The sequence below is a fragment of the Barbus barbus genome, assembly GCF_936440315.1.
Source record: "Barbus barbus genome assembly, chromosome: 34".
NCBI classification, from domain to species: Eukaryota; Metazoa; Chordata; class Actinopteri; order Cypriniformes; family Cyprinidae; genus Barbus; species Barbus barbus.
In genome coordinates, this window is record NC_136762.1 from 21,367,499 (window position 1) to 21,391,922 (window position 24,424).

General features: G+C 37.0%; 1 protein-coding gene across 1 annotated transcript in view; it reads right to left on the bottom strand.

Annotated features, from left to right (window-relative positions):
* Window positions 1-20,721, bottom strand: part of gab2 (GRB2-associated binding protein 2) — an 86,507-nt gene extending 65,786 nt beyond the window's left edge. The window contains exon 1 of the mRNA XM_079392355.1: window positions 20,583-20,721. Coding sequence (XP_079248481.1) covers window positions 20,583-20,654 — 72 coding nt within the window. The 5' untranslated portion in view covers window positions 20,655-20,721. The remainder of the gene's footprint in view (window positions 1-20,582) is intronic.
* Window positions 20,722-24,424: the final 3,703 nt, after the last annotated feature.

Sequence of the window (24,424 nt, forward strand, 5' to 3'; positions counted from 1 at the left end):
AGTTTTCTGAAATGTTATGTTTAAATAGGCAAATTAGACATTATCTATTTAAATATGTACTAATTTGCATATTTCCGGAACAGAAATCTGAACACTGGTTAAGCCTGGTTCAAAATTCATTTTGTTAACATTAGATTTGAAGGTTTTTATAAAGGGGATTTCTTTTTATCACTCCATAAATCAGAAAATACTGTCAACAAATGCCATGTATTTCAGAATAAGAATCAGGCAGATGACATATGAACAAACCCCTCTTTTCCATACAGTGAAAGTGACCGAGATGACAAGCTCCACTAATTTATATATACAACACATGCATTATATCAAATCTTCTGGAGCCACGCAATATCTAAGTTTGAAAAGCTTGGCAAGCATAGTCATTGTAAAAGTTATTTTTAGTTATTGATTTCACCTTTGTGCTATATAGTGCTTTTGGAGATAGAAACTGAAAGTTAGAAGCTAGAAAACTAAAGAAGTCCAAATAGAGAAGATGGAAAACCTATTGCAGAAGTTGATGATATATCTGAAAGATTTTCAGGAAGCTCTCACTAAAAGTTTTCTGAACCCTAAAAGATCCAAGTGGTAAAGTAGTGCTCTGAACTAACTTTAACACTTTACTCTGCTACGTCTCTGTCCATGATGGAATAAAATAAGTCTACATACTTTCAAACTACAATATTTTGCTAAATAAGTTTTATAAATGCATAAAATAAATAAAGTCGCTGGGGTATAGTTGTAGCAATAGCCAAAAATACATTGTATGGGTCAAAATTATAGATTTGTCTTTTATGGCAAATTTAGGGGTGGTGATGGCGCAGTGGATAAGACACATGCCTTTGGTGTGAGAGACCCGGGTTCGAATCCACTGTGAGACACCAATGTGTCCCTGAGCAAGACACTTAACCCCTAGTTGCTCCAGAGGCGTGCGACCTCTGACATATATAGCAATTGTAAGTCGCTTTGGATAAAAGCGTCAGCTAAATGACTAAAAGTAAAAGTAAATGGCAAAAAGTAAAGATCATGTTCCATGAAGATATTTTGTAAATTTCCTACTGTAAATGTATCAAAACTTCATTTTTGATTAGTAATATGCATTGCTAAGAACTTCATTTGTTCAACTTTAAAGGTGATTTTCTCAATATTTAGATTTTTTTGCACCCTCAGATTCCAGATTTTCAAATAGTTGTATCTCAGCCAAATATTGTCTGATCCTAACAAACCATACATCAATGGAAAGCAATTGAAATTGAAATTGACACTTTAGGATGGTTTTGTGGTCCAGGGTCACACACATATATATATATATATATATATATATATAGTCAAACTACGTTGTGGACGATGGAGCGAGGAGATGAGGAATTCTTCAGAATACAAATCTTTTAATCACACAATCAACAATGAATCCAACAAAGATGTCAGCAGACCAAGGACCGGGAAAGAACACAAGACATAGATAGATAGATAGATAGATAGATAGATAGATAGATAGATAGATAGATAGATAGATAGATAGATAGATAGATAGATAGATAGATAGATAGATAGATAGATAGATAGATAGATGATAAAGAATGATGAAGCTGATCATATGACTGATGTCTGGCATGTTACTGAAGGCGAAAGTGCTGGTCAGTGGGAATGATATGGTATGAATCCAAAGGTTGATTATTGATTGGCGCTCCTCAAGGACGCTCCGCCAGCACACATGCCATCTTAATCAGCCTAAATGGACACACTGCAAGTCTAATCATGTGCTCATCATAAACTGAGCCGTCTATGTAAAATCATTTCTTAGTCATCTAGTTGCTCAATAAACCCCCCACTGAGGTTAAAACAAGCTAAATCTATTTCAGATTTGTGTAAAGGAAACATAGAAGGAAAAGGGAAAATCCAAATTGTTTTGATGGAGTCACCTTCTAAAATTAGACGCAAAAAAGCCTTTTGTTTATTCTCTGGCCAAAGGCCTTTGTCTTCTCTGAGCTGATAACTCACACAAACTCTATTTATAGAGAAACTAAACAATACTGTAGAAGAAACAAACAAACGAGACAAACTTGGGTCATCTACAGAGGAGCTCAGCAAAGCCCACATATAGGCACTGGGAAACAAATTGTGGCAGATGAAAAGTGTACTGATGGCATTGATAATTTTTTTGGGTGGTAAAAAAAAAAATTGGAGTGGTATTTTATGGGTTATATAATATGGGTTCACAAGGTTTGTGCAGTAAAAAATAGATGAATAAATTTTTATTATTACTATGTATTAATAACAAAATATTAATATGTATTATTATTAGGGCATGCACGGAAATTTTATTATAAATTTATTTGAAAACTCATAAATAAAACATACTTGTAATGAGGTGTTTTCAACCAAAGAGAAGCTTAAATGGATACCTGCATATTTTCATCAAAATAAACATTTGATGATTTAATGTTTGAAAATGTTAAATTAAGACAACAATAAATATTAGTATTGTAAATTTACAGTTGTAATTGTCAAATAAAATTACGACTATTATTATTATAATTATAAAACTGATTGTTTTTTATTTTACAGTAAAATATATGTGTTTTACTTTCTTTCTTTCTTTCTATACTGATATATAAACAAACCTGGAATTTGTTTAAATGTCATTTAAAAAAAAATAACTATTAAAAAAAATAAATACATTTTCCTCAAATCCTGCAGCCCTAATTGCTATTATTATTATTATTATTTTTTAAAGACATTTTTGTTTACTTATTATAAACAAAGACCATTATAAGGAATACAGTCGTCAACATCATTTAATCTTTTAAGGGGAAGTAATCTACCTGAAGTGTCCCACCTGTAGTACCTGTTCCATACATACAAACACACACACACACACACACACACAGCTGAGCAAACACTCGACTGTTGAGATGCATCGCTCATCTAGACTCTACTTTTATAAAGGTCAGGCCTCAGCAGCACACGGGGCGGTTGGGGTCTTTGTTTTAAAGCAGACAGTGGCGGTTTGGCCAGGCAAACTTCGGGGCGAGCAGCTGCTTTTATGTAGGTCACATGGGTAGCTCCTGTTGACTCCAATATTGGCTCTCTTTCTGTCTCATTGTCATCTCTGTATAGCCTGTTGTTAATCAGTTATAAAACTGAATTAGTTAATATCATGAAGTCCACCCATAATTCCATAAAATGTTCATCTGACATGCTGTTGTCCAGCAAGCAAATCTCTGTGACCACAGAGGTAACGGTTAATCGATAACAGGGTCACATTCCAGGAATGAAAGACAGAAAAAGAAAGAAAGATGTGTTAAAGAACAGATCGGGAAGACACAGATGGGGTTAGGACTGTTTCATATTTCCCAAATACATGTATTGTGAACCACAAATAAGTGTAAAGAGATTTCTTTATTTCACAAATAAACCAAATAAGATTTGAAATAGAAAATATATTTTCTCGAACTAAAAAGCACTACTAGTAAAATACAACCATACTAGGCAAGAACAAACAAATATCTCTTTCACAAGTCTTCCATGCAAATCACATAAATAGCAGCATAAGACTGCAAGAATTTCACCATCATCATTACCACATCAACTAAGCTGTGAAGAACCAGATCAAAAATAGGTTCAACCTCGTCTGGATTCTTACTTCTAGGGAAAGAAGGAGTTAAAAAAAAAGTTCTGACAGCAAAGCAAAAGGTTCTTGTGTCAGTAAGACAAACACTGTACTCCCACGTAGTATTTCTTGAAGAAAGAGGAAGCATGCACTTTATGTCTGTCTACATTATGCAAAGCTGTTAAAAGCATTTTTAAAATATCAGCCAGAGCAGCTCTGAGGCCAGTGATAATGTATCCTTCAGAACAGTACAGTTAAGTGTGAATTAACAGAAATCACACTGCCTGATAACTGTAGCCTACTAGATGGTATTGATGCATTGTATAATGTCACACTGACTGGACTAAGTTATGACTATTGTATATATTATTATCTACAAAACCGTTCGGTACCGTACCAATTCCAGTTGAGTTTGACAACGTGACACTCTAATAAGACTAAAACCCAGACATCATGTAAAAACTACTATTTAAGGTATAATTTCATTTTATTTATAATCAGCTGTTTTAATGCCTCGCCCACCATCTAAAATTTAGGTTTCTCTGAGATTATCACAATGCATTCTGGGATTGCCTTTTTGCAAATGATACATGTGCAGTGCTATAGAACTTTAGATTGCTTTAAAGAGGCGGCATGCAGTTAGTCTTACATCTTACTTTCTTTACATTGTCTAGTTTATGTTTTTTCCTGATCTTTTCCCTGTTGAAAAAACAGTATATGCTGGTTAGGTATGTTTTGAAGCATGGCAGCTGGCTTGAGCTGGTCCGTAGTTGGTCATGAGCTGGTTTAGGCTGCTTAGGACCAGCACATGACCAGCTTAAACCAGCTCAAACTAGCTGCCATGCTTCAAAACATACCTAACCAGCATATGCTTTTTTGCATATGAGGAACAAGCATTGATTTGTGTCTAAAATCTGTTGTACTATTGTACTTTCCCCTTCACACTTGTTTTAACAGACGTGTCTAGTAGATGTTTTGCATGCAGATCACAGACATTTACTCTACACATTCACTCACAAACACACACACACAGCTGGATGAGACTGATTCAGGCCAGTTCCTGCATGCTGAGCAGGTGTCACGTCTCTGTGTTTACATAAGTGACATCAGTTTATGACACTGGAAAGTTGTTCAAATAAACTCAACAATGTCTTGGAGTGTGACTGTATGGTCTAAAGATGACTCACCATTTATATATTTTCCTGAAAATTGGTGTGCATGTGCATTGACCAAAATGGTGTTGTTTAATTAGTACTTTGATTGCTTTTGACTGTGTTAGTTTTATTTTTTTCTTTACACTCAACATGAATAAGCTACAACAGGTAAGCATGTCAGCTGTGTGGACACTAGAGCTGGTTTGACAATATTAATTTCCCAATTTTAATCGATTGTAGTTTTGATGGACTGTTCATCTCTTCCTTCTGACTCAAGGAAGTACTAGTTACAGTTCCCACTTGCTACTAGTTACAAATGAAATAAACATGAATGAACATCAAAAGGTGTTGAAAGAAAGTCCAACTTATAGAAATGTCTCATGTAATCGCAGAGTCAGTGTTTCAACCATTACCATTATTTATATAGCGCTTTTTACAATGCAGATTGTGTCAAAGCAGCTTTACAGTATTAAACAGGGAAATGTTGTGTTGAAATAGTGTGCTGTTCTCCTCTGGCCAGACGAAACCAGCAGTGGCTGCAGTGGAATTGCAGAATCAGATTTGTGTGCAGAGAAAATAAGGAAAAGTGGTGTGCAACTGACCCTTATTCACACTTATTTTTACATTTATGTTTTTTTTTTAAGTGTCTTCTTTCCAACTGTGGAAAGACATCAATAAAACAGCTTGTAAACGATGTGGCATGTAGCGTAACTACACAGAAGAGCTTGAAATTAAAAAAGGAATATGTATATGAAGCCCTGTTTAAAGTAATAGTTATAAAATTAATATTTTGTCATCATTTATTCACCTCCAAGTGATTTTCCTCCAAGCAGCACAAAAGGAGATGTTAGGTAGGGTGACCATACGTCCTCTTTTCCTCGGACATGTCCTGAACAAATGTGTCCGGCTGGGATTTCTAAATTGCCGGGATTCGGCTTTTGCTTTCCACAGTCGCCATTCATTGTGTGCATTTTTGCATTAAAGCCCTGCGCAGGACTATTTTCTTAATTCCCCTCCTGCTGAATTTCTGACCATTATACCACCTGCTCACGCAAACATTGTTATAGGGAATATAATTTCCGCGCATCAGGGAGCCGCTATCAATATGCTGAGTATTTAAATTGCTTCGGATACAGTTCGTGTTGGATGCAGGGTTGCCAAATCCACATTTTTGTCCACGGAATTGGGCTGATTTTAAATTGTTGCAGCGGGTTGATTTTCTCCCGTGGGTTAAAGGTTTGAAATATTGCATAAATTACATTTGATCGAAATGCTTGTATTGAAACATTTTGCATTCTACCTATGATAAAACTGTGGTTGATGTTAAGTTTTGTGAAGGATGGCCACTGGTAGGAAGCCTTTTAGCTGCGTTTAAAATCAATCTGCAAAATGGCGACAGTAAAGTATTTATTTTAGTTATGGAAAGGACATATTTTGAGTTTTGATATGGGATATGGTCATTGCGCTACTTAGTGGGCTACTTTAACCCCCTCAAACATAACAAACTCCCCCACCCCGCATCCTGCGCCCACTGTCCTCTTTTTTTTTTAAACTAAAATATGGTCACCCTATGTTAGGAAGAATGTCCGAGCTGCTCTTTTCCAACAAAATGGACTGTTTTTAAAGGGTCAGAACAGGTCTCCCTGTCCCACATACATACGCAGTGAAGAGAAGCAAAGAGGAAGTGTTGTCCACTGGAAGTGTTTTTCACTGTGAGAAAAATGTATAGACTTCCAATAACAACACCATAGTTACCATAGATATAATACTGTTTACAGTAAGCCTCAGGAGCTAAAACACAATTATGGAAGGGGTGTTACATTTCCGACACATACTCTAAGCGGCTGACCAATCACAACAGACTGGGCCAGCGAGGGTGAGGGCGAAAGATGTGCTTCAAAAATGTACAGTATATATGTTTATAACCTTAAATCATGTAAATGTAATCTAGCAGGCCCCCAAAATGAGCATATGTGCAAAACTAAATAATGTGGTCATTTTAAAATTTGTCACCACTGGAATAAAAGGGTCTAGCCCAAACCGACGGCACTATGCGCTCAAAAAGGTAGCGTTGTTCTGGCATTCACCCAACCAATATTCATCCACCAGACTACAAGATGGTAAAGCGTGATTCATTGCTCCAGAAAATGCATTTTCACTTCCCTAGAGTCCAGTGGCAGCACACTTTACATCACCCCCACCAATGCTTTGCATTACACAAGGTAATGTGAGCCCTGCTGAAAAAACAGCTAAATCAGACTCAGCTGGTTTGTTATTCTTATAGGCTGACCAAGCTGGTCTTTAGCTGGTCAGAAGTGCTCAAGAAGTGGTCAAGAAATGCCCAAAACCCTTCTAAACCTAGCAAAAGAGACCGACCTGAACAGGATGGGAGACCAGCTAAAACCAGAAAACTAACTTAGGCTTCATGCAATGTATGGTGAACAGATCTTTGCAGCTGAGGACAGGTGATTTTTTTTTTTTTTACACATAACACGTTCCAGCACATGGCGGTCCTGTGGTTGAGCTGTTGCTCCTAGACATTTCCATTTCACAATAACAGAACTTGCGGCTGACCACGAAAGGTCTCGTAAAGCAGAAATTTAATTTGTTGGAAAGGTAGCATTCTATGAGAGCAGCACACCGGGTGCACCATGAATGTTTGTCTAAGGAGGCTGCAGTAGCTGTAAGCTTGATTTCATGCACCTGTTACAAATGGATGTAGATTAAAAAGCCAAAAACGGTCATTGAAAGCGGGTGTTCACATAACTTTGGGCATGTAATGCATGTACCACGTGACTTGCAAGCCAGCATTCATTTCTGGGTTAAAGGAAAAAATGTTTAAGATAAATAAAAATCTTTTTAAATGCATGTGCTACTGTAAATCTGTAAATACTGTAAGTTTACTCTTAGAATAATTTAATAAACAGGAAAAATAATGATCTTATATATTTTTTTATAATAACATGACTTTTTCATTTTTCTTTAATAACTTTTAAAGGCCTCAGCACTATAGCCACTATAATAAACCAAGTCAGTATTCAAGTCAGTGCACAGCATATGCATATTTATGTATTAAAATATATTAATTTTGTCATAACAAGTGAGAATCATCTTGTTAACGTTTCTGTTTTTTCCATTCTACTTCATCATGAGTATTGGGGATGAGCAAACCAAATGAAGAGCGATTGCATTTACTAACTGGAAGAGAATCACATAGCATTGGCAAGGAGGGAAGGGCGGAAGTGCAGATGGAAAAAGGGAGCGAGACTGACAGATTAAAGACAGAGGACCAATTAAGCTGATTAGACTCTTATTCTGCTTGATGAGCCTAGCTGCAACTGCAACCTTCTGCATTCATCTGGCCAACAGTCTCCTTGACAAGGTGCTGAGCGCCAGCAAACGTATCAAACATTGAGCCCTGATGAGGAAAAGACACATGCGTCACCTCTGAATGAAGCCATTGGGTGCTAATAGCTTGATCCAATCAAATGTATTTAGTCGACACCCACTCGTATTTGAAAAAGGAGTTAAAACTCTAAAGCTGGAGCTGAATGTGCGCCCTGATCCATTCATAAAGCCGTGCATGAGAGCGTTGAGTGACAGCAAAGCATTCTGGCTCATCAGAACTCTTTGTGTCACTTCCTCTGCTCTCTGCCATCTGTGCTGTTTTTGTGTTTGAAAGCTGAACTAGAGTCAGCAGGGCACACTTCAGTTGGGTTTGACTCAAAAGATGACAGCGTTTAATAAGGACAAGATGAGCATACAACATAAGCCGTCTGAATTCTCTCTCGTTTGTCAGGTTGACTTCATCAGAGGCAGATTGTATCGTACGTTATGAATAAACAGTTAAATGGCGCAACTTTAAAATATTGGGCTTAACTGTTACAGTGGGCCACATCCTCAGTCACATAAACAAGCCAGGCTGACCTGTAAACGCTGGTAAACCACATGTTGTGCAATTGGAGATGTTGCAATCAAGCACACCGTTGATGCACACTAAAAGTTGAAGAAAGATGCTTACAATATGCAAAACTCATGGATGGCAAAATCCTGGTTATGTTCCATACACAAGGCCCTTTGTTTAAGCACACCCAGAATTGAGATTTTTAACTTGAGCCTGTAAATAACCAACCAGAGCACCCTAGCAACTATCTAGCACTGCCCTAGAAACCACCCAGAGCACTGAACCATGAACCAGTTTTTACATACAGTACAAGTTTGTACCTACTTGTTCAGCAAGGAAGCATTCAATCTTTCAAAGTAACAGTAAAGACATTTAAAATGTTACAAGATGTCTATGTCAAATTTCTGTTTGTCACAGAATACTGAAAAAATGTGTCAGTTTCCATAAAACGTTAGGCTCCAAAACTGTTTCCAACATTGATAATAGCAAGAAATGTTTCTTAAGCAGCAAATCAGCATATTACTCGTAGAATGATTTCTGAAGGACACTGAAGACTGGAGTAAAGATGCTGAAAAATCAGCTTTGCATCAAGGAAAATTAATTACATTTTAAAGTGTATTTAAATAAAAAACCTGTGATTCAAATTGTCTTAATATTTCACAATATAACTGGTTTAATGTACTAAATAAAGGCAGCCTCGATAAGCAAACAGGACTTTTTCAAAAACATAAAACAATCTTACCAACCTCAAACAAACAGTAATGTGTGTAAACAAATTGCTGCATTTTCTTTTTCCATCGGATCTTTTCATTCTTTCAATTTAATATTCAACAAAACAGTGTTCGAAAATCTCAAAAATAAGGCAATAAAATACTATTATATAAAAGCAAATACAGCACTTCTTTTAAATATCACTGCATTTTTAAGGCTTGCTGTTTTTTTTAAATTTGATCTTCACATTTTTTAAAATGCCAACATTTAGAGCTACATTTTGTGGCATTAGCTGACATAAATTAAGCTTTGTGCATTGCATGTTTAGTGCAAGCAAAATACATTATGCAGTGGTTTAACAGCATTAACCATTTGAAGAACTTCACACCCCATTTTGGCTTGATTTTTGATGCAGATAAACATGTCGGAAATTCAGGCTGCTCAATGACACCAAGAATGATTAACCAATCCATCAGGAGCGTGTGAACTGATCCACACAGGGAGAAATGCAACAGGCCGCTTCTGCATTTCAATGCTGGGTGATAATGATTTAACAGAAGAGTATCACACACATCAACACGAAGATAATTTATAAGATGATCTAAAAGTGCATTAAGTAACTATATTTCTTTTGTTTACTTTCAACTAAAGAAATTGTGTTTTTGGCATATATGATTAAAATCATCAATACGTATATGAATATCAATACTTGTCCTCTAGAAGCTTGCGTTCTGCAAGTGAACGGTGCATTATTGTGCCATCCCAAAGAGACACAAAATCACTTTCACAGACTATTAAATGAAATGTTCCCTCCATGGTGGAATAGTCCTTAGCCATCTCCAAGAAACGACTAAAAAACACATCTCTTCCATATTTATTTGACCCTCTCTAACTCTAGCACTCTCTATTCTAATTCTATTCTAAAAAAAACTTGCCCCCTTTAGACTTGCACGTACGTGACTTGTACGTGTACTGTGTTAGGCTGACTGAGACTTGTCATAGCACTTGCACGTTGTTGCTCTTGTTGATTTAGATTGCTTCCATTGTCCTCATTTGTAAGTCGACTAAATGTAATGTATATGAAGATATACTGGTTTGGTTTGTTTTTGTGTAATGCACAAGGCTTCCCAGACTACTGTTGTTATCAGCAAATAAACAAAATGTAACACGTTATGTCAGAGTTACTGTAATTATCAGAAAAAGCAATTGCATCCTTGTAGTACTCATAATAACAACTAAAAAAAACTATTTTTTACTGTTTACTACATGACCGCTGCAAGGTCGTGTGAAAACACTCAAAATAGCAACGGCTTTAGCAGTAAAATGGAGTTATCTTGACATATTTCTGCTTAATATTTCCAGTTATTGACTATAATAACAAAAATGATTGACTTAATAATTTATGATCAATTACTAATTAATTTTATTATTATTAATAATAATTACTGACTTAATAATGCAAGATTAATCTGAAATATTAATAAAAATAAATACAAAAGGACAGTTTGATGTGGCTGGCACAGAGTTGGATAACTAATGTCTAATGTCCTGCTAAATAAAATAAAGTAAAAAATTCAATAAAAGGTTTTATTAAAGCATTTGCATAACAACAAAATGTATAAAGCACAATGCCCTCTTACTTGTTGGTTGTGTAGTTCTTCATTTGGAATTCAGTTATTAAACACTTATTTTTTAGTGGAAAACCCTGTTTATCTTGCTCATTAAGAATCAAACCACTTTCAACTGCAAGTCCTTCCCTAGTAGTGCTAACAACCTTTTTAAAGCTTTCATCACGCTGCAGTCATTTGCTTCGGGGGGTAATATTTCGCACAGGCCTGTGATAAGTAGTTTCAGGAAGACAGGGCTTTGTCCTGGACCCATTTCTGAAGTAGACATGGAGCAAAGCCAATGCAGCCCCTCTCCCATCATTTTAATCAAGCGCGGCCCTCTGTGTGTCACGTGACCCCTATCATCAGCCGCAATCACATCCTTAATATGATGACATCACCTGTATGGGTGGCCTCAACTGTCAAAACAAGACAAATGTTTTAAAGATCACTTTCCATAATAACTGCTCCTCATCTCAGAACGTAATCGACTAATAGATCTCCACAAAGCCCTTGAGCACTGGAGCATTTGGACACAGAGAACACTGGGAATTTGTCTCTATTTGAATAAACCAATTTTTCTGGGAAGTGATGGGGAGGTTATCAGGGTCATTTCAGACATCAATCGATACCAGTGCAACATTTTGCATCTCAAAAGCTTTGTATTCTATAAAGGAGTAGACAATATACTGCAGCTTAAGTAACTACTGATATCTTTTTATAAAATAAATAAATACTGTGCATTACAATTTTTTATAAAATAAAATAAAAAAGTTATGGCTGATTACGAAAATGCATGACTACATAAATACGAGGCGTCTTTCAAAGCATCTTCATGAATAATAAAATGTATGAATGTCCTAATGCAGTAAATTGGAAATAATATCAGCATAATTTACCCAACAATATCTGCAAAACAATTCAAAGACTCTTCTTTTCATGATTACATCCATAATTCAATTTATCATTTAGCATTCATGGGAAAAACATAGTTTAAATGTTAATTTTATATCAAGCTGTAGGACAATAAAAGCACTTCTTACCAGTCTACATAATTAGTCAGCGTACTTTACAAATTTGGAAGACTACAGACACATGCCTAAGACTTAAATTAATGTCATCCAGTTGTAAATTATCTTCTAAAACAGGCAGCAAGACACAATGGAGGTTTTGAGAGACAGTGATAAAAGATCTTATTTTGACTTCAAGTGTGTGTGTGTGTGTGTGTGTGTGTATAAATAGAGAGAGAGAGAGACCCCCTTTATGTAATTTTTCTGTCAACTGTTAAAGATTGATCCTGGCCAGGTATAGTGTATAAAGTATTTATGAGCAGGATCAAAACAAACATTGACACCTTGGCAATAAAAACTAATAAAAGGCTCTCAAACGTTTTTTTTTTAGTCACAAGATCACTATCAGTAGAATTTGATTTCCTATGATGAAAACACACTTTAATTTCACGCTCTAAAAAAACACCAGACTTTTAAAAAAGTCACAAGAAACCCCAAACACGTCCCACTCATTTCCCCTCCTCATGAGACCTCGGGCTGAACATTTCCTGTAGGTGCCATCCAGAGGAAGTCTGGAACATGCTACCGCTGCTGTTGAGCTTTCAGATTACAACACAAACAGGTAGCTCCACAGGACATGCTGAAGGCCAGGCTATTTACTATATAAAGACCCTCCATCTTGACTGTAATTTCCTGGCTAAAGAAAGGTCAGAAAAAGTGTGTCAAATAAGAGGGGCTCATATAAAGGAAGCCATAACCTATTGTGGATAAATGATGTAATTTATATCTCATACAAAGTAAGATGGAGACAAGCAGGAAACAATCATCACTGTTATCTATACTGTTGTTTTCTGTTTTGGCCTGTTTTTTAGGCTACCAGGTGAAAGATATGATATTGCTAGATGCCTCATTATGTGAGCCGTGAGACGTAAGCCATCCGCCATTTGAACGGTCTGCGAATCTTTGAGCGCATTGACTGTGTGCGTCTACAACAGCAAGTTATACATATCTTTGAATATTCATTGATTATTATGGTGAATGCGAGATGGCAGATGCGTCAACATATCTGAAGCGGTCGAATAGGGTATCTACACGTATCTATGGTCTGCTCGTCACTCCACGGAAGAGAGGGGCGGAGTCAGCAGAGCTCACTAGGATTTATAGAAACATGGACTAGATCTAGAGAAGCCTCATGTTATGGTCGTCATGATAGTAGATGACACTATCCAGGATTAGATGACAACACTGTTCATACCGCAGGGTATGATTAAATTAATTTACATTTAACCAGTTTAATATGGAGAGGCACTGAAATGTAGACCTTCGTTTATTTGTTTTTGACCCAGACTGTACATGAAATGAGAACTACTTGTGGGTGAGCATGGACTCACTAACTTTAACATTAGCTAGTTTTAGCCAGAGATACCTCGCTGAAGCACAAGATGATGTTCTCACATTAACTTAATGAGAGTTTGACAACCAGAAAATGAATCTTGTTTGGGTTTAGGAAATAGAATAAAATAAATTCTATTGCCTATCCTCTCAGGATACCTGGAATCAATGTTATAAGTACCCCAGGCACATCGTTTTTCCATTTTTGTAGCATAAACACCATCAAACCGATGAGAGCTTCAGATCTTCCAATGTTTCTCTGAGGTGCTGAAACTTAAAGATGTCTGAGGTCTGGTTCCCGTGCAACTGATACTCAACTGCCATTGGCTCATCTGCGTTCGAGGGGAGGGGCTTACCAATAAGTCAACTGTATAACGAAAGACTTACAAGCAATTTTTAAAAGGCCAGCCATTTTTGATGGGAAATGATTTTGTTTTATGTCCTGTGGCCATACAACTGAAACAGTGAATATAAAATAATATTAAGTAATAGTAAAATAATAACTGAACAAAAAAATTAAATTAAATGCAACAGTCAAGGTTAAGACATTTATAATGGAAATAAATGGGGCAAATGTTGGAGGATGTGAAATCTGCAGCTTTCCCACATTATAATTTCTCCACATTGTTTATGTCTTGTGGCAATACAATACATTCACTTTCACTTTCACTGCAACCCAGATATATACATATATATAAGTATTTATTTATTTACTTTTAATAAAAGGAGGCACACATGGAAATAGATTTTTGTGGTGACCAACATTATGCCTCAAGGGCTGTCAATTGAGCTTAAACTGTACCGAACCTGGAATATTCCGTTTGTTCAAATCTCAAAAAGCATCCCTAGTCTTGACTATTGCTGAACTCCTAGGCATTGAATGGTAATCTACACAGACTCATTAACTCAATGTTAGTGGACACATTTCACTGAGCGTCTCCCAGCATTCAAAGGACATCCAGCTGTCCACAATTTCGAAATTGAGAGCAAATCCAATGTGTGTCAGATGATGTGAAACAAGAAGAATGTCTGTTTGAGCGTTGGTTTGCCTGTCAAAGCAGGAACTGGGAGGTGTCTGGATCTGACCTCGGAGGGCAAGGACTTCCCAGGGCCCCTCTACAAAACAACAGCACGGTCGGCAGCTGACACAGTGACTCTGAGCCTGTCTGTGCGCCGGCTCTGGAAACTTGCTGACCCCCACCCAGACACACAAACAACTTTAAATGCACATGAAGTACACTTTCCAGACAACAACACCGTGTAGGGAGGACATGTGGAGTAGGGAAGAGAACACTTCCCCCCGATATGATCATGCAGGAATGTAGCGATGGATTATGCAAACAGACATGTTTGGGAGGTGATGTCAGATCAGGACCAGGAGAGTGGGTGGTACCAACTACCGCTAACGCTCATGTTACACAGGAACAGTTGAGATATTCTCACCTCTTTCTGCTCAGGCATTTATAATGCCTACAAATGATCAACAAATTCAAATGAGAGCCGACACAGAGGAAGCCAATGGCGGTTGTAGGAAAAGGAAATGAAAAGCTGTGGTGGGAAATGCCAGAATTGTCCATTTCCAACCTTCAATTTTATTGCAGTCAGTAGTGACAAAGCCTTTGGCACGGCTTCACAGGTTAGACGGACAAGTGGGACAATCTTATTGACGGAATTAAATATACGTGGGTGAATATCACCAGTCTATTATCACAAAGTCTATTTTTAGGACCCTAAGGATTTATAGAAGGATACTTATTTCTAATTCCAAACAAATAATAATTTATGTAAATTAAAAAAATTATAATACATTTTTATATATATTTTTTTTTCTTCAAAATACTTTTTTAATTTATAAAATGTTTTAATTAATTTATATATTATTGGTTGATTTCCTGAATAAATTGTCTTCAGTAAAAAAAAAATAAAAAAAAAATAATGTTTCACAGTATTTTTAGGTATATGATATGTAATTAAAAACAATGACTATATCCTGAATACAGAAAATGTGCTTAATTGTCTTGAAAATAATAATAACACAATGCCAAAAAATCAAAATGGTCCTAAAATAGGTCCTAAGCAGGTCAAACACTAAATGGTGCTAAAAGATTTATTTTTCTTAAGCAAAACATTTTCAAAATATTTATTTAATTTTTTCCTGTCAGTTTTAAGCTTGACCTGGACATGTTTTCTTAAGATCCACTTTACAGATTTTTGTTTTTTTCATGAGAATCTGTTTTCTCTTGCATTATCGTCATGAATTAGGAGGCTGTTTAGGACCATAAAATACGGAATGTTCCATCTGATAAAACAAGTGGGGGCCTGAGACTGATATTGCTACAGATGTGTGTTCATTTACTCATTTGCTTTCATGCTGTCTCTAATGCATCAGATATATAAACAGAGATATCTTTATCTCAGTCATACTTTTATTGCAAATACATACTTCTATAAAAAAGACATAATTAAATGAAGAAAAACAGGAAAAATATCATAAAAAACATTAAGACAGATATAGACTACCCTCTCGGAAAGGTCATAAAAAGCAAAAGCACTACGTCAGTTTTCAACTGTTGCTACTAGGCTGTAACTGCCCAGGGTGTTTGCCATGAGTATTTGCATACTATTTACATGAGAGGATTGACGTTAAGGAGATACCTTCTAAAGCGTGTATTTACCTGTTCTACTTTAAGGACACCTGAACTTGGAATGCATGAAAAGCTTGTTTTTTTTTACTATGAAAAACAGAATTATTACTTATTTGGAATTTGAGGGAAACTAAATAAGTCTGAAGAATGAAAAACAAAATCAAGTAACATTTTATATGAATAGAATAACTGATCCATCCATAATACATTCACTACAGTTTCCCAATCACTATTGAGAATGCATTAGTCAATTTTCCCTTGTAATGTATTTGCTTGGGAATTCAATCTCAAACTTCAAAAGAAGCCAAAGCACTTACAGGCCAATGACAAACTAAATATGGGTCAAACTCTTCACTAATCCAAAAACATGTGAAAGGACCAATCGATCATTAACCAGCCCAAACTGTCCAGCTCTTTTTCTCCCAAAAACACCTTACAAGAGGAATGCTGAGATCCACAGCTGCTTAAAATATCTCTCTGCATTAGGGTGTCAGTAATGTCAGATGACAGCAATTCAGTGCCCTTAATGGTTGTCATTGTCCAGCATCCAGCCTGTTTAAGTGGAAGGGATTTTTTAGAGGAGAAAATTAGTCCCTTTGGCACAGGCTTTTGCCTGTCCAGCTGATTTGAGAATGTCTGCTGAATATCCATACCTGGCCTTTTTAACCTTTAGTTATGTGGATTTTTGGACTCAAGACCTCAAGATCCAGCTTGTGGACTAAACACAAGGAATAGTTGGGCCAAAAGTGAAAATGATGTCATTATTTGTCATTAGTTTGCTGTTATTTTTCATTAAACACAACATTTTTATTATTTTTTCAATTGGCATGCAAGCCTTGACATACAACAACAACTGCCAAAAAGACAAAAAAACGCACAAATAAAGCACCATAAAATATTTCATATTCCAACACACAGGTTTAAAATGAAACAAGAGTGAAAGATTTTTGCAACCCATGCTCATTGCAAATACATGTCTGTATTGACATCTGTGCAAAATATGACATAATAGCACTTACAAGGTGAAATATCCAGTGAGTGGTGCTAAACAGAGCCCTGCACGGGCCTCAGATTTAGGTCCTAGCCCGGTCCTGGCCCGAGACACTCAGACAGTAGCCCGGCCCGTGTACGACAGCTTATCTTCCCCCTTCCCTCAAAACAGCTTATACTACTGTTTCAGCTATTCAAATAATTCAGTTTTGTATGTAATAACAAAGTGATTATATTTAGTTTCGTTTTTTATTAAGTTAATTTAGAAAAACCTTTGGAGCATTATTTTGTTCGTTAAATAAGTTTTTGTTTTTTAAAGTAGCCTAATGACCAAGCGGCCAGCGGCAGACAGTGAGCAATCACTTGCATTTTTTTCAGTGGAAACAACTTTAAATACACAGTCATTTTTGCTCATAAAGGTAAGAGTAATATATCATTCGGAACTGTAAAGGATCTACTTTTATTTGCGAGCACTCACAATATCAACTAAATGTTGTGTTTTATAAAATAAAGAAAACAAACATGATGCGTTTTCTGCCGTCTCGGTCTTGAACAGGAGCGCCTCACAAAAATGAATCAAAACTCAGCGAATACATGCCTCACAGACATGACAAATATATACTGTATATATATATATATATATAGAGAGAAAGCTTTAAATTACCACTTAACGAAATAAGACTAATCGAAAACAAAAACTCTTTCATTATAATCATTTCATTATAGTATGCTCTTTCATTATAATTATAATAGCACGGTCTTGAGTTGTTTCCACCAGTGCAGCGGTTTTTTTCATCACTAATTGATGGATGTCTAAAATATAAAAATAAGGAGAAGCCTAAAACAGGCCCAAGATCCAGCCCGCGTCTGAACTATGACGTGAGCGGGCTGAAATGCAGGGCTCTAGCGCTAAAAGTCTATTCAGTTTTATTTATAACATATCGCAGCAGTTCGGAATTAAATGGTCCAGTGAGTGGCACTAAAGGTTAATACTCGTTCACGTTTGAAAACAATAAAGTACCATCTACAGTAAACAGACAGTTAAACAAAAGCAAACATGAAATAAAAGCATTTGCTGAAGCAATCATGTCATTTAGGCTTGCTTCTGCAAGTGTTTGAGTCTTGTGTTTCACAGGACTCGTACCAGAGCGCTCTCTGCATTACAAGTGCAATGCTGTACCAGGTGAGCCATTGAGCAAGTTTACTATGTTAGAAAAGCAATGGAAATGGAGCTGATTATGTAATGCAAATCGTTTCCAAACATGGTAAAAGAGTTTTGGGATAGTAACAGCTTTTTCCAAGAAATCACACAGAAATAAGAATTTTTAAATATATAACCTGCTCATGTAATCATAATTTGTGTGAAAGAGAATAAAATATGTTGGTGTTTAACTGTCTCTAGTGTTCATTTCACCTGGGTACTGCAGTAATTAGTATGGATACAATAGGAATATTTTTGGAGTTTCACAAAAATATAGTTTTTTTTGTGAAATATAGTATTTTTGAGTGAACTAGTTTTTTGATTCAAGGAGTATTGACCTTCACTTATAAGGTAAACATGTGTCTGCTTTTCCTCTTCCCAGCCCCAGCTGCCCACTTATTTTGACATGAGCAGTTCCTGTGCAGCTCCACATAAGACAGAGCTGCTTTATGTGGAAGACAATGAGGAAATGACCTAGCATATGTGCATCTGAGGACATACAGATACGGCTCTCCCGATGAAACCGAGAAAGAAGGAAGGAGAAAGAGAGAGCGGGAGAGTGAGATGACATCATGGCAAAGTTAGGTAGGAGGATGGAGAAGTCCTGTAATGCAACACTGTAGATAAACATGAGACAGCTGTATTTATGAGATCTAGAACCGAAGGCCTTCCCAGCTTTTGTGCAGGACGCATTATCTGCTTTGGCAAACCGGAAAGCAACAGTCTCCAACATTCAGCAACCAAAGAAAGATGTAAGGACTCCACATGTCCAACGGTGGTCTCCAGTTTACAATAATGCAGCAACTGCTACTAGCAAGCTAATATCGGATGAAAGAGGGACAGTTAACAGTTTCTACTGTTTTAATAGGAACAGTTGCGTAGACAGCTGTCCAAAACAGAATTAGGAGACAGACGGTGTCTCTGTGGTGTCTTCAAACCCCTTTGTGCACAGCTTCTTTAGTTTAATTAAATCCAGATTATAATACTCATAATCTTATTATAAAGCAGGTATTATAGGTGGTCATCCCAAGTAATAAACACATGGTCGTGTGTTCTTATGATAGTACATGGACTAGTCAAATGTTTTTCAGTTTTACATGAGATGCTAGTGCAAAACAGACTGCACTTGCAAGAGCTAGGACAACAATAAAGAGATTCGATTATTAGTAATCTTGTCCTGACTGATATATGTCGATCTTTTATCAGCGGCAGCCACTAAGCATGCCAACATGACCAATAAACCGCAGTTAGTTTCTCCTTGGGTCAAATCTATCGACTGATTGTCTTCACATTTTGGTTAAGTGCTTTTAGTAAACTTAAGAAATATTGTGTAAAATAATTACTTTACATTTAGTCATTTAGCAGATGCTTTTATCCAAAGCTTTTTTTATTTTGTGTCTTATTGTTATCATTAAAAGTGCACTCAGTAACTTTTTGTTTATTTTCAGCTAGCTCGATCTAATTTTCTATACTGACACCTACTGGTCTGGATGCATGAAGTCTGTATAACAATCACTCTTTCATACCATACTTCTGTTTTATTCCTTTTTGTTTTATACCAAACAAATAATTTTATGTGTATGCTACAAAAAAAAAAAAGTACAGAATAAACATTCGGTCAATTGCTTGACATGACAGGTCATGTGATTTCAACATGGCGTCACCCAAGAGTGCAGACCAGTTTTTAAAAAATGCTGTTAATTTCTTTGTGTAAAACGTGTATAATTAGCAAAAATATACAAACTGCACCTTTAATTTGTGTAATGTATAAATCAGCATTATATATGCTGCCCTGCAGTGTAGATATTGACATAATGATCTGCATTAAAAACAATATCAGTCAGATGCACCTTGTTTTATTTTAGTGTACGTCTCAATTGGCGTCATCAGGTTATTGTAAAGCTCATCTTTATGCACGCTATTTATAAATATATAGCAGTCATCAGACACCCTGCTCTCTAAATATCAGGATTATCTTAAAAAAAAAAAAAACAGCTTGTTTTGCTGGCCTTAGCTGGTCTCCCTACCTAGTCTGTTTGCTGGTTTTAGAGGGGTTTTGGGCACTTGTTCTCTAAACATGCAGGCATTGCCAGCTATGACCATCAAAGCATCTTAGGCTGGTTCAAAGTTGTTTTCTATTTTCTTTTTTCTCAAACAAAACTGTCATTGAAACCAAAGTCAAGTGCATCTTGCTGAATTATAAACTAATATTCTCCTGCATTTTAATTTTCATTATAAGAATGAATAGATTCCTATGAGATAGTTGGTTAATAGAAGTTCTGCACGGCTTTCTGCATCACTGTTACTGTACATACAGCACAATATTCTAACATAGAAGAACATAGCGTTTGAAACACTTACATATCTCCGCAGCTTCTTCTCGGGTGGCGACTTTCTCAACCATCCCTGACAGATGATTTCCCCTCCGCTCATTTTACAAAAAGAAAAACACAATCACGACAGTAATATCACTCTGAAGTCCTCAGATGATGCGGGTCCATCTATGTTGAACACGTGTGGAGCTGTGCTGTGGATGTAAAACTGCTTCATTTAGTGATGAAGGGGACGCGTCCTCGGAGCGCAGCAGGACTCAATGTAAACACTGCGCGCAGGAGAGACGCTTGACGCGAGGTGAGTACGCAGATGTAGGAAGTATTGTTGGATGTCTGCTGTTTGTTTTCCCACTCACACACACGCATACACCACGCCCACTGAATTGCAGGGACGGGACTCACTGTAGGGATGAACGGAGACAGCACAAGCGTGGAGTTAACTGCGCCTTCACATACTCACGCATATAGTTTATCTACACACTTAGACCCTCTTTTAAGTCTAATAAAGTTTGTAAGCATTTCTCAGAAAATCTCAATTTACTTTAAGGTATAGTCTGTTGTCTCAGAAGAGGGCACTGAGTTTTTTCCAAGAATTTGAACCAGCAGTAACCTATTAATTAGAGAAACACGCTATCTAGTGGACACATTTATGTAATGCAAATATCTCTATGTACAGGCACTTAAGAGATTATTTTGTTATCGATCAGTAACGGTGGAAATGTTCAGAAGCTGCTTGTTAAATGAAGACTTTCACATTTGTGTCTTGATATTGTGTCAATATAACAGACTTGTGTATGGAACTGGTTCTCGCCATGAGCCAGCTTTATTACCAGGTATGTTTGCACATACGAGGAATTTGTTTTAGTGATATTAGAAAGAAGAAGAAATTTAAAAATATTTGTCAAAGGGTAATAGAAAGAGGCGGTCATAGTCTGTCTGTGACTGAGAAATGCACACAAGGAAAGTTGTGTTATTGTTGTTTATGTGTGTGTAGCCTATTCCTTTAAACTTCACAAGAATGAAAGAGGTAAACAAAGCCTATTAATATAATATAACTATAGTTAATTCAAGACTCCATAATTTGTAATAGTTAATATATTGAATAAATATACAAAATGTGATGTTTAAAACAACTGTACAATGTTCAAAAATATTTAGCTGGTTGAATGTATTTAACTGTGACAAAAAAAAGAAGAAAATTCAAATTCCTCCTGCTATGTCTGAGCCACTGTGATGTCACAAAGACACTTAGAACTTTTAGAACGTTGCGCGTGCGACGCTCCTCATTTCACTCATTTAGGCTACTCAGTTTGTTGCTGCTCTAGTCTGATTGATACACAACAGAAATTTATCATGGGACAGAATTCTTCACGAGTACAACCGTTTACGGAGAGCGAGCAGATCCACGACCTTCCTCACAATAAACCCCCAAAATCCAGCTCCAACACGGCAGGGAAAAATAATCCTCATCTGCCTGATGTGAAGCCTGTTGGTGATGGTGAGGGAATTGTGCTTCCCACCTCTCCTCTGAAAGAAGAGAAGAAGAGGAATAAAAAGAAAGTGGGCCACTTCTTTAAGTGGTTCTCTTCCCGTCTGAGGAAAAAAATCACCAAAAGCAAGAGCTCAGGTCAGGGTGAGATGAAGGACCAAGGTACTGAGGCGGAAACATCCGGGAGAACCGACGGTAAATCACACAACCGTGTTTTAGGAGAATTTTGAACTCTCATTTATATTCTGGAGCTGTTTACATTAAGAAGTCACTTCATTATTCACACCTAAATATGAATATCAACGGGAACTTGCCAGACTCATGGTTGTTAAACAGTCTTTTTAGCTTCTCTTCTATAATACATTAGGGCTACTTCGAAATTCAAGAGTGCAACAGGAGAATTAGCCAATACTTTGCACTTTTAATCTTGTAATTTTGTCGCTACGAAATGTATTTATTATTTATTTACAACAATTAACTGCTAACTAACATCTTGTGCTGGTATTCTCCTATTTAGATCAGAAGCCTCTACAGCCCATCTCCAGATCTGTAGAGGTCTTTGATCTTGAGGAACCTCATACCAGTGTTCTTCAAGTTCCTCCTGCTGCTGAGCCTCTGGTGCAGGAAGACCTCCGAGCTCAAGTCCATGATGCTCCAGTCAGTGTGAGACCAGGTGAAGTGTCTCCTCTGATGATAGAGTTGGACAGCAATGAAGTGGACATGAGACCTGAAGGTGAGTTTACTGCCACAATCCCAAACATGACACACACATGCTCTTCTTACAATATCTTTGAAGCAGTACCACTAAGCATCCTTTTCATCTTTTAAGACAACATTTGCTGCCGATATGCAATTGGCAGCAAGCTGGGTCAAGGTGGATTTGGCGCTGTCTATAAGGCGACTCGTTTGGAGGATAGACGTAAGGTTTGATTTTTTAACTTACATCAACTGCTCTTGGCCTTTTTAACACTCTTAAAAATAAAGGTTCTTTATTGGCTACATGAAGATCAAAATATTCTTCACATTAAGAAAAAATGGTTCTTTTAAGAAGTGTTCACCGAAATGTTCTTTGGAGAACCTTTATTTTTATGCTTTGACTATGTTTGTTGTATTGTTATAATTTATGGCGTCCTACACATATTAATTGCTTGTTTTGTTCATCAGGTGGCAGTGAAATTTGTCAAAAAGACAAAACACACGGAATATATCAGCATTGTGAGTACAAGTGATTTTTCACTAGACACGCTTGCCTAAGACTGAGTTAAATTCCCATTCCACATCATAAAATGTTTCTTTCTTCCAGCCTGATCATCCCAAGCCCCTTCCCAAAGAAGTCGCCCTAACAATTCTGGCCAATAAAAACCCAGTGATGGATATTATTAGGCTGCTGGACTGGCAGGACCAGCAGAACTTCTACGTCATTGTCGTCCAGCGTTTCTCACACTGCATGGATGTTTTCCGCTTTGTGCAACGCAGTGGAGGCAGCATCGACGAGAAGTTAGCGAGGTTCATCATGTGGGGTGCAACGCTAGCCGCCAGTGCATGTTGTCGCCGTGGAGTTTACCATGGGGACATCAAATTAGAGAACCTGCTGATAAACTTGGAGAAGCTCGAAGTCAAACTAATTGACTTTGGATGCAGCAGTCTCCTGACAGATTCTGCCTACACAAGATTCAGTGGTGTGTATTACCTCTAAAAACTGTTGTGAATCAGTTAACTCAATACTTAATGCTAAGAAGACATGCTGTGGTAATGACTAAAACATCAGACAAACTCTTTTCCCTCCAGGAACAGTTATGTACTGCCCTCCCGAGTACATACTGAAGGGCGAGTTCCACGGAAAGCCAGCGACGGTCTGGTCTCTAGGGATCCTCTTGTTCAGAATGCTGTGTGGGCACTTTCCAGATAGTTTCGACTTCTACAGGACCAACTTGAACACCTGGTCCAAACCTGGCTTGACAGAAGGCGAGTTCTTCTTCACAAGTACAATTCAAATACAAAAATGTATAGGCTTTATAGGAGATGACATATGGATAATGCAGCAATTTATCCCAGTTTTCTGACCTGAAGATCTTCCAGCTTGAGAAGCGATGTAGTTTACAGTAATAATCAAACATCTCGCCCGTTTTCTGCACAGTATGCTGCCATTTGATCTGCTCACTTCTTCAGCAAAAGCCAGAACGTCGGCTTGATCTGGACAGGATTGCTCACCATGACTGGTTTTAGGTACTGAGCCTAAGATGAGCTAAAAGCAATTCGATTTGAGATTTGACTAGACTTGTTACATTCTTTAAAATAAGGGTTCTTTAGGCATCTATGGTTCCATGAGGAGCCTTTTAACATCCACGGAACATTCCATTGCACAAAAGGCTATTTAGATT